General features: G+C 38.6%; 1 protein-coding gene across 1 annotated transcript; it reads right to left on the bottom strand.

Moving 5' to 3' along the window:
- Positions 1 to 8,858: 8,858 nt before the first annotated feature.
- On the bottom strand, positions 8,859 to 11,468 carry GPR33 (G protein-coupled receptor 33). Its single transcript, XM_028505347.2, is given in 3 exon segments — positions 8,859 to 9,254; positions 9,257 to 9,898; positions 9,901 to 11,468. Coding segments are annotated over 3 exon segments (1,017 nt in total). The 5' UTR covers positions 10,016 to 11,468; the 3' UTR covers positions 8,859 to 8,994.
- Between the last annotated feature and the right edge of the window lie 270 nt (positions 11,469 to 11,738).

The raw sequence follows: 11,738 nt of genomic DNA, 5'->3' as shown, positions 1-11,738 counted from the left end.
AAACAAATGGACCAAATGAAAGAACAGATCAAACCTCCAGAAAAAGTACAACTAAGCGATGAAGAGATGGCCAACTTATCAGATGGACAGTTCAAAACACTGATGATCATGATGCCCATGAACTCATTGGGTACCTCAATAGCATAAAAAAGACCCAGGCAGCAATGAAGGTTGCATTATATGAAATAAACAAAAATCTACAGGGAACCAGCAGTGATGGGAAAGAAACCAGGACTCAAATCAACAGTTTGGAGCAGAAGGAAGAAACAAACATTCAACCAGAATAGAATGAAGAAACAAAAATTCAAAAAAATGGGGAGAGGCTTAGAAACCTCCAGGACATCTTTGAACGTTCCAACATCCAAATAATAAGGGTGCTAGAAAAAGAAGAGGGAGACCAAGACATTGAAAACTTATTTGAGAAAATAATGAAGGAGAACTTCCCCAATCTGGTAAAGGAAATAGACTTTCAGGAAATCCAGGAAGCTCAGAGAGTCCCAAAGAAGTTCGACCCAAGGAGGAACACACCAAGGAACATCATAGTTACATTAGCCCAGATTAAAGAAAGGGCAGAATCTTAAAAGCAGCAAGAGGAAAGGAGACAGTTACTTACAAAGAAGTTCCTATTAGACTATCAGCTGATTTCTCAAAACAAATCTTGCAGGCAAGAAGGGACTGGAAAGAAGTATTCCAAGTCATGAAAGGCAAGGATCTACATCCAAGATTATTCTGTCCAGCAAAGCTATCATTTAGAATGGAAGGGCAGATGAAGTGCTTCTCAGATAAGGTCAAGTGAAATGAGTTCATCATCACCAAGCCCTTATTTTATGAAATGTTAAAGGGACTTATCTAGGAAAAAGATAAAAAACGTGTAATAAAATGACAGCAAACTCACAATAATTAACAACCACACCTAAAACAAAAACAAAAGCAAACTAAGCAAACAACTAGAACAGGAACAGAACCACAGAAATGGAGATTACATGGAGGGTTATCAACAGGGGAGTGGGAGGGGGAGAGAGGGGGAAAAGGTACAGAGAATAAGTAGCATAGATGGTAGGTAGAAAATAGGCAGGGGGAGGTTAAGAATAGGATAGGAAATGTAGAAGCCAAAGAACTTATATATATGACGCATGGACATGAACTTAAGGAGGGGAATATAGGTGGGAGGGGGTGTGCAGGGTGGAGGGGAATAAAGAGGGGAAAATGGGACAACTGTAATAGCATAATCAATAAAATATATTTTTTAAAAATAGATCCCTGAGTCCTGCCCCTAGAAAGTTGGGGTTTAATTGGTTTGGATAAGGCCTAGACACTGGTATTTTTTTTTAAAAAAAATCCCAGATGATTATAATGTGGAACCAAATTCAGAACCACCATGCTAGACTTTAAGCTCCTTGAGGACAGGGATTGTGTCTTATTTCTTGCTGCATTCTCAGAGCTCTCCACTGTGTCAGGTACTTAAACTATGCCAGTAAATAATTGTTGTGCCTAGTTCCTCAGGGATATGGAATCAGATTTGCATTGCACACACCATATTGCCTTACTCCAGAAACTCTTGTATGTTAGCAGTTGGGCAGCCTGTTCACCTTCTTACAACATGGAGCCATTTCTTGAGGAAATAACTTGAATTGACATTTGAAATATATGTAATCATTCTGTCCTGGAGCCAATTTGATGCTGATATAATGATGTAAATTTATATTCTATATTTTTTGGACTATAAGATGTACTTCCCCCCTCTCCCCAAATTTGGGAGGAATAATGGTTGTTAATGCTGCTGTTGAGTTCTGTTTACATTTACATTGGTGAAATATTATGTTATTTATGTTATTAAACATTTTACCACATTTTTTGCTTCAAAATTTTTTTTTCCTATTTTCTTCCTTTAAAACCTAGGTGTGCCTTATGGTCCGAAAAATACTGTAATTGGATGCTGATAGGCATGTTGTTTTCAGACACTCTCCACACACTGATTCCACAAAGCAGAGCCACTAATTCTTGGTTTATAAACCTCTTGGGTCCTGAGAATTCAAAATAGTGAGGAGGTTAATGAGGTCAACACAATTATAATGAGTAGGTCTTCTAGACATTAACCATGGTTTTATGACAAATTAAAAATACATTAAAATTTTTAAAAATTTTGTCATAGTCCAGTTTATCTATTTTTTAAAGATTTTATTTATTTATTTTTTAGAGAAAGAGGAAGGGAGAGAGAAATGGAGGGCAAGAAATACTGATGTGCAAGAAATACATCAATTGGTTGCCCCAGGCCCTCTGCTGGGGACCTGGCCCACAACACAGGCATGTGCCCTGACTGGGAGTCAAGCCAGCAACCTTTTGGTTTGTAGGCCAGCACTCAGTCCACTGAGCTACACCAGCCAGGGCTAAAAAAATACATTTTTGATCATTCAGAACCACCTCAAATCTAGCCAAATGGAAGTCTACAACTATGGATATAAAGAATAGACTACAATGAGACTGGTAAGAAGGGTGGATAAAAATTGGGAGGGATGTCTCCACTGTGGAGATCTTGCTGAGGAGCAAGTGGTACCAGCCCCACACCAGGTCCCCCAGCCCATGGTTCCAGTGCCAGGAAGAGAAGTCCCTGTAACTTCTGGCTGTAAAAACCAGGGGGGATTGCGGCTGGGTGAAACAGAGGGCTTCTGGAGTTCCAGGCATTCATCTCAAAGGACCTGTGCAGAAACTTACTTGGACACACTCTTTTAGAGCTGCAATACTGGGGCAGCAGCTTGAAAGGCTCCAGGCACATATGAGAACTGAACTGTCTGGCATCAGGGCAAGAGCTGGAGGGGCAGGTTTCTCTGAGACAGAAGTGCTGGCAGAAGCCCTTGTTCCTTTACTGAGCCCTCCCCACATTGAGCCAGCAGGTCGGTGCCATATCTGAGTCTCTATCATCTCGGCTATCACTGATCCCCCCCACACCATGATTACGTGAGACCCCTGTCCCACCCAACTTGTGATCCCACCCAAGCTCTTTCCTGTGGCTTTTCCATACAAATAGCCTGTCTTGGCTCATGCTTCAGACTTTCAAAAAAATCTCTCAAGCAAGCAGTATCTGGCCTTAGCATGCTCTGTACCTTTTGATAAGTGCCCTCAGGCCTGGCAATAGTGGCAGCAGGCCTTGGTTTGCAAATTGGCCTCTCTTGAACACCTCAGCAAATTGCTGTATACCCCATACTAGGTGGGTTTGGGAAGAACACAGATGGTGGCTGACCTTGGCCTGCACCTCCCAGGAGGCCCCAGAGCCAATGCACCCAGGGACAGCTTAAGACCATGTTGAAGCACCATCAAATGACCTCCATAAGTGACGCACTCAAGGGTGGGCTCAGTGGACACCAGAGCTCTGCTGAAGTAAGTCTTGCTCTGTGATGTGGGCCCTGCACAGCTGATCCTCCATGGTGGTTGCAGACAGTCCTGGTAGCTGATCCACTTGGGGGTAAATCCCTCCCATTGATGTGCTAACAGCAATGAAGGCTCAACTACAATAGGAGGGTGTACACAGCCCATGGTCAAGGCTCACCTGGAGTGCTCAGCTTGGGTCAATAGGGAGGGTGTACCACTGGACCCTATAGGACATGTACTATATTAGCCCACTCTACCAAACCCAGGAGATGTAGCCGTTCTACCTAACACATAGAAACAAATACAAGCAGGCTGTCAAAATGTTGAGTCAAAGAAACATGGCCCAAATGAAAGAACAGAACAAAACCCCAGAAAAAGAACCAAACAAAATGGAGACAAGCAATCTACTAGATTACAGAGTTCAAAACAGTGTTTATAAGGATGTTCAATGACCTTAGGGGAAGAATAGATGAACTTAGAGGAAACTTTAACAACATAAAAGATGACATAAAAACCACAAAAAAGAACCAGTCAGAAGTGAAGGATACACTAACTGAAATGAAAAATAAGTTACAGGTAATCAATAGTAAAGTAGATGAAGCTGAGAATTAAAACAACAAGTTGGAATGTAAGTAAACAGAAAACACCCAACTGGAACTGCAAAAATAAACAAACAAACAAACAAACAACCCCCCCTCCTCCCGAAATGAGGATAGTGTAAGGAGCATCTGGGACAATTTCAAGTGTACCAACCTTCACAATGAGGGTGCCAAAAAAAGAGGAGAGTGAGCAAGAAATTGAAAACCTATTAAAAAAAATAATGACAGAAAGCTTCCCTAACCTGGTGAAGCAAATAGACATGCAAGTCAACAAGTGAACAGAATCCCAAATAAGATGAACCCAAAGAGGCCCACACCTAGATACATCATAATTAAAATGCCAAAGGTTAAAGACAGAGAGAGACTCTAAAGAGCAGCAAGAGAAAAGCAGTTAGTTAGCTACAAGTGAGCTCCTATAGAATGTTGGCAGATTGCTCAACAGAAACTTTGCAGGCCAGAAGGGACTGGCAAGAAATATTCAAAGTGATGAAAAAGCAAGGACTTATATCTAAGATTACTCTATCCAACAAAGTTATTGCTTAGAATCAAAGGACAGATAAAGAGATCCCCAGACAAGAGAAAGCTAAAGGAGTTCACCATCAAACCAGTATTTCATGATATGTTAAAGAAGAAAAAAAGAGAAAAATATGAACAATAAAATGGCAAGAAATATATATCTATCAAAAATCAAATATAAAAACAAAATTAAACAAGAGAACAAAACCAGACTTTTAGTTAGAGAGCATTTTGACTGTTGCCAGATGGGAGGAGGTTGGAAAGATAGGTGATAAAGATGACAGGAATAAGAAGTGCTGATTGGTGGTTACCAAACGGTGATGGGGATGTAAAGTACAACACAGGGAATACAGTGAATAACGTTTTAACAACTATGTATGGTGTCAGATGGGTACGAAATTTATCAGGAAGGTCACTTAGTAAGTTGTGTAATGTCTAATTACTGGGATGTACACCTGACACTAATGTGATATTGTATGTCAACTGTAATTTAAAAATAAAAAAATGATTAAAAAAGACATTTGGGGAGAGTTTTTTTAAGTTCACACTCTGTTTTCTCAAAATTTAACATGACCTTTTATAAAAAGCTCTAATGTTATTTTAATATAGTGTTTTATATTTTAGAAGTAATTCCATATCCACAGTCTCATTTAGAGAGGTCCCCATGTAATAGATGAAGAATCTGAGGCCCAGAATAATGTGTGGACAGCCTGCTCCCAATACAACACCAAGCTAGAGGTTAAAGCCAGACTACCACCCAAATCTCCTGATTACAAGTCAGTGTTTTTTTTTTTTTTTACTTTGTGTAGACCCCTCCTTTTAAATGTTATGGTGGAATGAGTGGCCACAGGGAAAATAAAGGCAGGGCCCTCACCATTGTGTTCTAACAAGGAACTTAACACTTGAGGCTAAAAGGAAAAGCTCACCCACAGACCCAGTAATCCTGAGCCTGGTCCGATCCTGAGGCTGCCAGGCATTGTGACCAACATAAGCAAAACTATAATAGTGCAGGGGAAAAGCCATTGAAAATCTGTGTGTATCATCTCCACTAGCTGGGAAAAGGAAAACCTTGAGACTGTGTATTCATCCCAACAACTGAAAAGGGTAAAAAAAAGGGGTCTACAGTGCCCAAAGAAAGGGCCCACCAACAATTTTGGTTAACTGCCTGCCTTCTGTCATGTATGCAAAATGAACAAGTAGAGTCTGGAGCAATATAAGGATTCAGGCTAACAGACTCCCACACATACCTACATTTGGGTAGGCATGGCTCCCTGGGGGAAGCTGTCACCACTTTTATCTGTCATTCAAAATGCAACTTCTTTGCCCCCACCTTACCAACCCTGTAAGTTCAAAGGACTCACTCTCTTGGCCTCTTGGTTCTTTGGCCACACGGAGAGCCCCTAGCCAGCTGGCCTCTGGCCACCAGGTGCCCGGCCACCCTTTTTGGCCACCTGGCCTCTAGCCACCTTGCTCTAGCCACCCTTGCTTTTGCTTTCCCATTAGAACTTAGCACTAATAAACATTGCTTGCATGCTAATAGGCTTGCTGACCTGTAATTCTTTACTTTGCCAATGTGAAGAACCAAATTTCTGGGAGTTTCTCTCATAACAGGTTTCCAAAGCATGATCTTGTTTCAAAAAAAATCATGTTTCCACCTAGTAACTTTTTTCCATAAGTCTTACATCATAAATTTCAGCAGGCTTGTCAGGGTCACCTGGGGAGGGAAGAAGCACTAGCTTTTTCCTGCTGAAGTGACTCTCAGAGCTACAGCCCAGTCATCCTCCCTCTTTAGGAAACTGTTCAGACTCCAAAAGCTTGAAATATGGGCCAACATGAAAGTTTTCAACTACTTGCAGCTTTTTGTCCCTCATATTTAAAGTGAGAAAGCTCCAGCCCCCAGCTTCCCAGGGAAGTAGTGATACCAAGTCAATTAGCAGGATTTCTAGGGCATCAAACTACTATTACTTTCCCTCTGTAAAAACTTAGTAATGAAGGTTAATTTCTCTTCCTTTCTATAACCCCTTGTAATTAATATTACTCATTTTGGGGATTTCTGAATAGGATACATGCCTGTGGTTTGGAATGGTTTGTGCAAAGCTAGCTGGAATGTTTAGGGACTGAATGTGCATTATGGCCTATCTCCATTTGGTATCAACTGAACTATCTATTTACTGCTATCTGTTGACTGATAGATAGAACTGACTAACTAAAGGTAAATAGGTCAGTGATACTACATGACCTTACATAACTCAGGTGCTGTAATGTATTACAAAAACTCAAAGTGAAACTTGAAAACCAGGGAAGACAAATTAATATTGTTACTGCTATTCTAAAATTAAATACACCATGACATTACCCACGCAGGTTCTTAAACACTTATAATGGTCATACTCCCATATTTCTGAGACAGCTTAATCTGTAAGTATTAAATACAACATTTAAGATTTCCTATTACTTAAACATTAAAGTATAAATGTGTTTATACTTTAACATGGATGTGACAAGATGAGTGCCTTGTCATCTCCATGTTAAATTTTGTTCATATCAGTTAAATAACTTAGGTACTATCTACTAAAAGATGGATCCCTGTTCAAATATTTATTTACAGAAGATTCTGTGACAGACAACTCAAATCAATGAATACTATTGGTGTTTAGAAATTGATATTCTTATAGCCTTAAATATCAGAGGTGAAGACTCACATTTATACTACTTTACACTCTCTAGGATGGCTATAAGCTAAAAAAGGAAAATAATAAGTGAAGAATAATAGTAAAGTAAAAATAAAATATAATATAAAATAATAAGTGAAGAAACTGGAACTTCGGTACATTGCTGGTGAGAATGTAACATGTTATAGTGCTATGGAAAAGTTTGGTGGCTCCTGAAAAAGTTAAACAGAATTATCAAGTGACCCAGCAATTAAAAATAATTCAAAGTAAAATAATTTCAAAGTTATTGAAAACAAGGATTTTAACAGATATTCAAACAGTATACCAGTGTTCACAGTAGCATTATTTACAATAGTCAAAAGGTAGAAACAACCTTAATGTTCCTCAAGAGAAGAATGGATAAACAAGATATGGTATATACATACAATAGAATATTATATAGCCATAAAAAGAATGAGGTTCTGATATGTGTTACAATATTGATGAGCCTTGAAAACATTATGCTGAATAGAATAAACCAGACACAAAGGAAAAATATTGTATGATTGCACTTATATGGAATATCTAGAATAGGCAAATTCACAGAGACATGTAGTAGATTGGAGGTTATGTGAGGGACTGGAGGTGGGAAGGAATGAGGAATTAATATTTAATGGATATAGGACCTCTCTTTGGGGTGATGAAACTTCTGGAAACAGTGATGATGGCTGCAAATATTGTGAGTGTAGTTAATGCCACTGGAATTTACACTGAAAATGCTGAAAATGAAATGGTGAAAATGGCAAATTCTGTTATACAGTTGACCCTTAGACAACACGGGTATTAGGGGCTCCAAATCCTCTGCAGTCAGAAAAATCAATGTATAACTTTTGACTTCCCCAAAACTTAACTAGTAATAGCCTACTGTTGACTGGAAGCCTCGCCAGTAACATAAACAATCAATTAATACATATGTGTATGTTATATGTATTATATAGTATATTCTTTTAAAAGTTTTATTTTTCAATTACAGTTCATATTCAGTATTATTTTGGTATTAGTTTCAGTGTATAGCATAGTGGTTAGACAATTGTATACATTACTAATTGGTCCTCTGATGTTTCAAGTACACACCTGGCGCTGTACATAGTTATTACAATGTTACTGACCATATTCCTTATGCTGTATTTCATATCCTCATGACTATTTTGTGACTACCAATTTGCACTTAAAAATTTTTTAAAAATATTTATTTATTTATTTTTAGAGAGGGGGAAGGGAAGGAGAAAGAGAGGGAGAAATACATCAGTGTGTGGTTGCCTCTTGCACACCCCCTACTGGGGCCTGGCCAGCAGCCCAGGCATGTGCCCTGACTGGGAATCGAACTGGCGACCCTTTGGTTTGAAAGCCAGCACTCAATCCATTGAGCCACACCAGCCAGGGCCCAGCTTATACTTCTTAATCCCATCATCTTTTTACAAGCCCCCTAGCCCCCTATATATAGTATTCATACAATAAATAGAGTGAGCTAGAGAAAAGAAAATGTTATTGAGAAAATCATAAGAGAAAATACATTTACAGTGCTGAATGTGCTTATCGAAAAATATCTGTGTGCACATTTTGGACCTTTGCAGTCCAAACCCATGTTGCTCAAGGGTCAATATTTTACCACAATAAAAAAAGGGCAGAATTACATTTGTAATATCACCTATTGCTTACTGACTTTTTAATATTTGTAATCTAACTACAGTACACCCCAGATGTCCCTTTAATATAGGAACTATATTATATAGAAGCAGAGGGTATATCTCTGGTTGTCTGATTGACTAAAAAAAGCTCATGTTTGTTCTGGGACCTAGAATTTAAATGTAGGCTTGTAAATTTAGGTTTTGTGTCCTTTCTGGAGGAAAATCCTCACTGAATGTTGACTCAAACAGAGCAAGAATTGAGTTTTTGATAACTTTTTTGAAATTTTCCCCAACAAATAGGTAGAGTGTAGGAGAAAAGACAATATTAAAAGAAGTGGTAATCACTGCAACTAGCATAGTCAACTGTAAAAGTAAAGATTTGTTGTCAGAGAGAAGTAAGCCCCGGTATACATGGTAGGGCACCCAACACACAAGAAAGAGATAATGGCAGTCTTCATGACTTTGAAGGGCTTGTTGGATTTAAATAGGCTCCTCTTTTTCATCTGGTTGGCTACTTTTACATAACAAAAGGTGATGATGAAGAAAGGCAGAAGGAAGCTTAGCAAGAAACTGCTGGTGAAACAGGCTACGTGAATCCATTTCCTTAATGTTTGCATCTTTTTGCTTTCCCAGTCAGTAGATAAGGCATAGTTATCTTGGCAGGTCACCCTTCCTTTGTGGTCATCATATGTCTCCTTGAAAACCAAATGCGGCATGCTGAGGGCAGCCGCAGAGATCCAGACTCCCACGATGATGCTGGAAGCCCAGCGTGGGGTTCGGTGCAGCTGTGACCACACTGGGTGAAAAGTGAGAATATAACGATCAATACTGATGGCTGAGAGGAAGAAAACAGAGGCGGATAATCCTGTATGCAAAATGCTGTTGAAGATCTTGCACATGGCCGTTCCAAAGCTCCAGTGATTGTTCTGAAGGAAGGGGATGGTTATAAGTGGCACGATCAACGTTGAGATAAAATGTGAGAGAACGAAATGAAAAAAGAAAAGAGTATTGACACTCTTTTTCATCTTGAATTTTAGTATCCATAGATAGAGACCATTGGTAATAATACCAATTATGATGATGTGAACAAAAGAATGACAATGATCATTTTTGGGGCAGGAGCTGGTAAGTGAATGCTGTTTCTTACTAATATAGAGACATTGACCTGGTAATCGGAAGAGTTGATCAGGTCCATAATTAGTAGCAGGATGAGTTACTGAAAATAAGAATATAAAAGAAGCGAACAAAAAGGTTAAATATAGAAATTCAAATAGCAATGGACAAAATGAAAGATTTTTAAAATGACAAACATAATGTTTCCACAATAATGTAAGTCAGATATTTTTCCCAAGGTCTTTATTTTGTATGAAGAATGAAGATCAGATTAATTTGAGCATCAAAATTAGAAATACTACAAATGATATGAATTAATGTGAAATGGATATTTTGACTTTTGTTAAGTCATTGATTTAGGTAGCTGAAAGTCTTCTATTTAGACGTTAACCAGAAATCTGACCCTTCCTGCTGGGCCACAGCTTCTTGAAAAAGGCAATGTAGAATCAGTTTTACCTTGACTAAGACTTGATCGTGGCAAATGTTGCTAATGAAATTGAATAACAAAAATAATAACAAACTGCTGCAAATTATTAATCAAGGGGGAACTATAATGAGATTTTCTCCCATGAGCTGATTATATATAATAAATGCTATTATCTAGTATTCTAGCACTGAGCACATAGCAGTAAGGACTGATATGCACATGGGAGCCCTAGGGCTCTGTAGGACTGTGAAGTGTCCTTCAGAATCATCAGGGGAAGGAGAAAGTGGACTGTAGATACACTAGTGGTTCTTCCTTACTTGGGGAGGGGAAAGTGGGAAAGAAGTAAAAACTGGTATTTATACAATATTTGTTATATGCCAGGAATATTATATGAAAATCATTTCTTTCTTTCCTCAGGAAGGCAAATATTCAAACAGATGAGAAAGGGAGGCTTTAAAGGGTTAAATTTCTTATTAATCATCAACTCCCACCATTGCTTCCATTGTGGCAGGTTGGGCACCCTACCAATGTTTTATGTTTCCACTTTGTAAACTGGTATTCCATGCCTAGTGTTTTGATAATGCTCCATCAATCAGAATGTTTGATTATTCAAAATATTCCATTTCTGGATACTGGTTCCTATAGTATTGAAATATAAACCTGAGACTGTTTTGGAAAATACATGTTATAACATTCATATCGATAACTTGGTTTTTGATAAATTGGATAAATCAATGGGTATTACTGGTAATGTTTTTATTCACAAAGCAAAAACACTCCAAGACTGTATAGACAGAAGAAATAAGTTATTGTTATTAAAACCACAACTGCTTTAACTTAATTCTGTCTTTTAAGGAAGTTGCAATGTTTTTCTCCCAAGTAGAAAAAATAGTTCTGTTCAGGGAAATACCTAACTAGCCTGCTTTGGGAGTAAAAAGTGAATGACTGAGGATGTGGAATGGACAGGCAATAGTTAGTGATGTGAATGAGTGGAAACCTGAGAAAAGTTGTGTGAAGGTCCTGGGACCATGAGAAGAGGGAGGAGTGAGGATGTCATTTGGGAGGCCTTGAAGAGCACAAAGGGTCAATGAAATATTCAGAAGTGCAGAAATTACACAGGGGATTAAAATGAGGAGTGTCTAATCCTCAATTTTAATCCATTTGCTATGCTTTGACATGGTGTAATGTCCCTTCTCATTGATTTCAACTGTCTTAACATTGGTGGTTGCTCTGGGGAATGGAAGGAAAGAGAGGTGTTCCTATTTGGGATGGGTTGCGATATTGAAGAGACCAGCAGCAAGAGGGTAAGATATGAATAAGATAATTAATATGCTGGAAGCTGGATAGAAACTAGGATATAATAAACAGATAAGGAGAA

This window comes from Phyllostomus discolor, chromosome 1 (genome assembly GCF_004126475.2).
Source record: "Phyllostomus discolor isolate MPI-MPIP mPhyDis1 chromosome 1, mPhyDis1.pri.v3, whole genome shotgun sequence".
Lineage (NCBI taxonomy): Eukaryota > Metazoa > Chordata > Mammalia > Chiroptera > Phyllostomidae > Phyllostomus > Phyllostomus discolor.
This window is presented reverse-complemented; position numbering and strand designations above follow the sequence as displayed.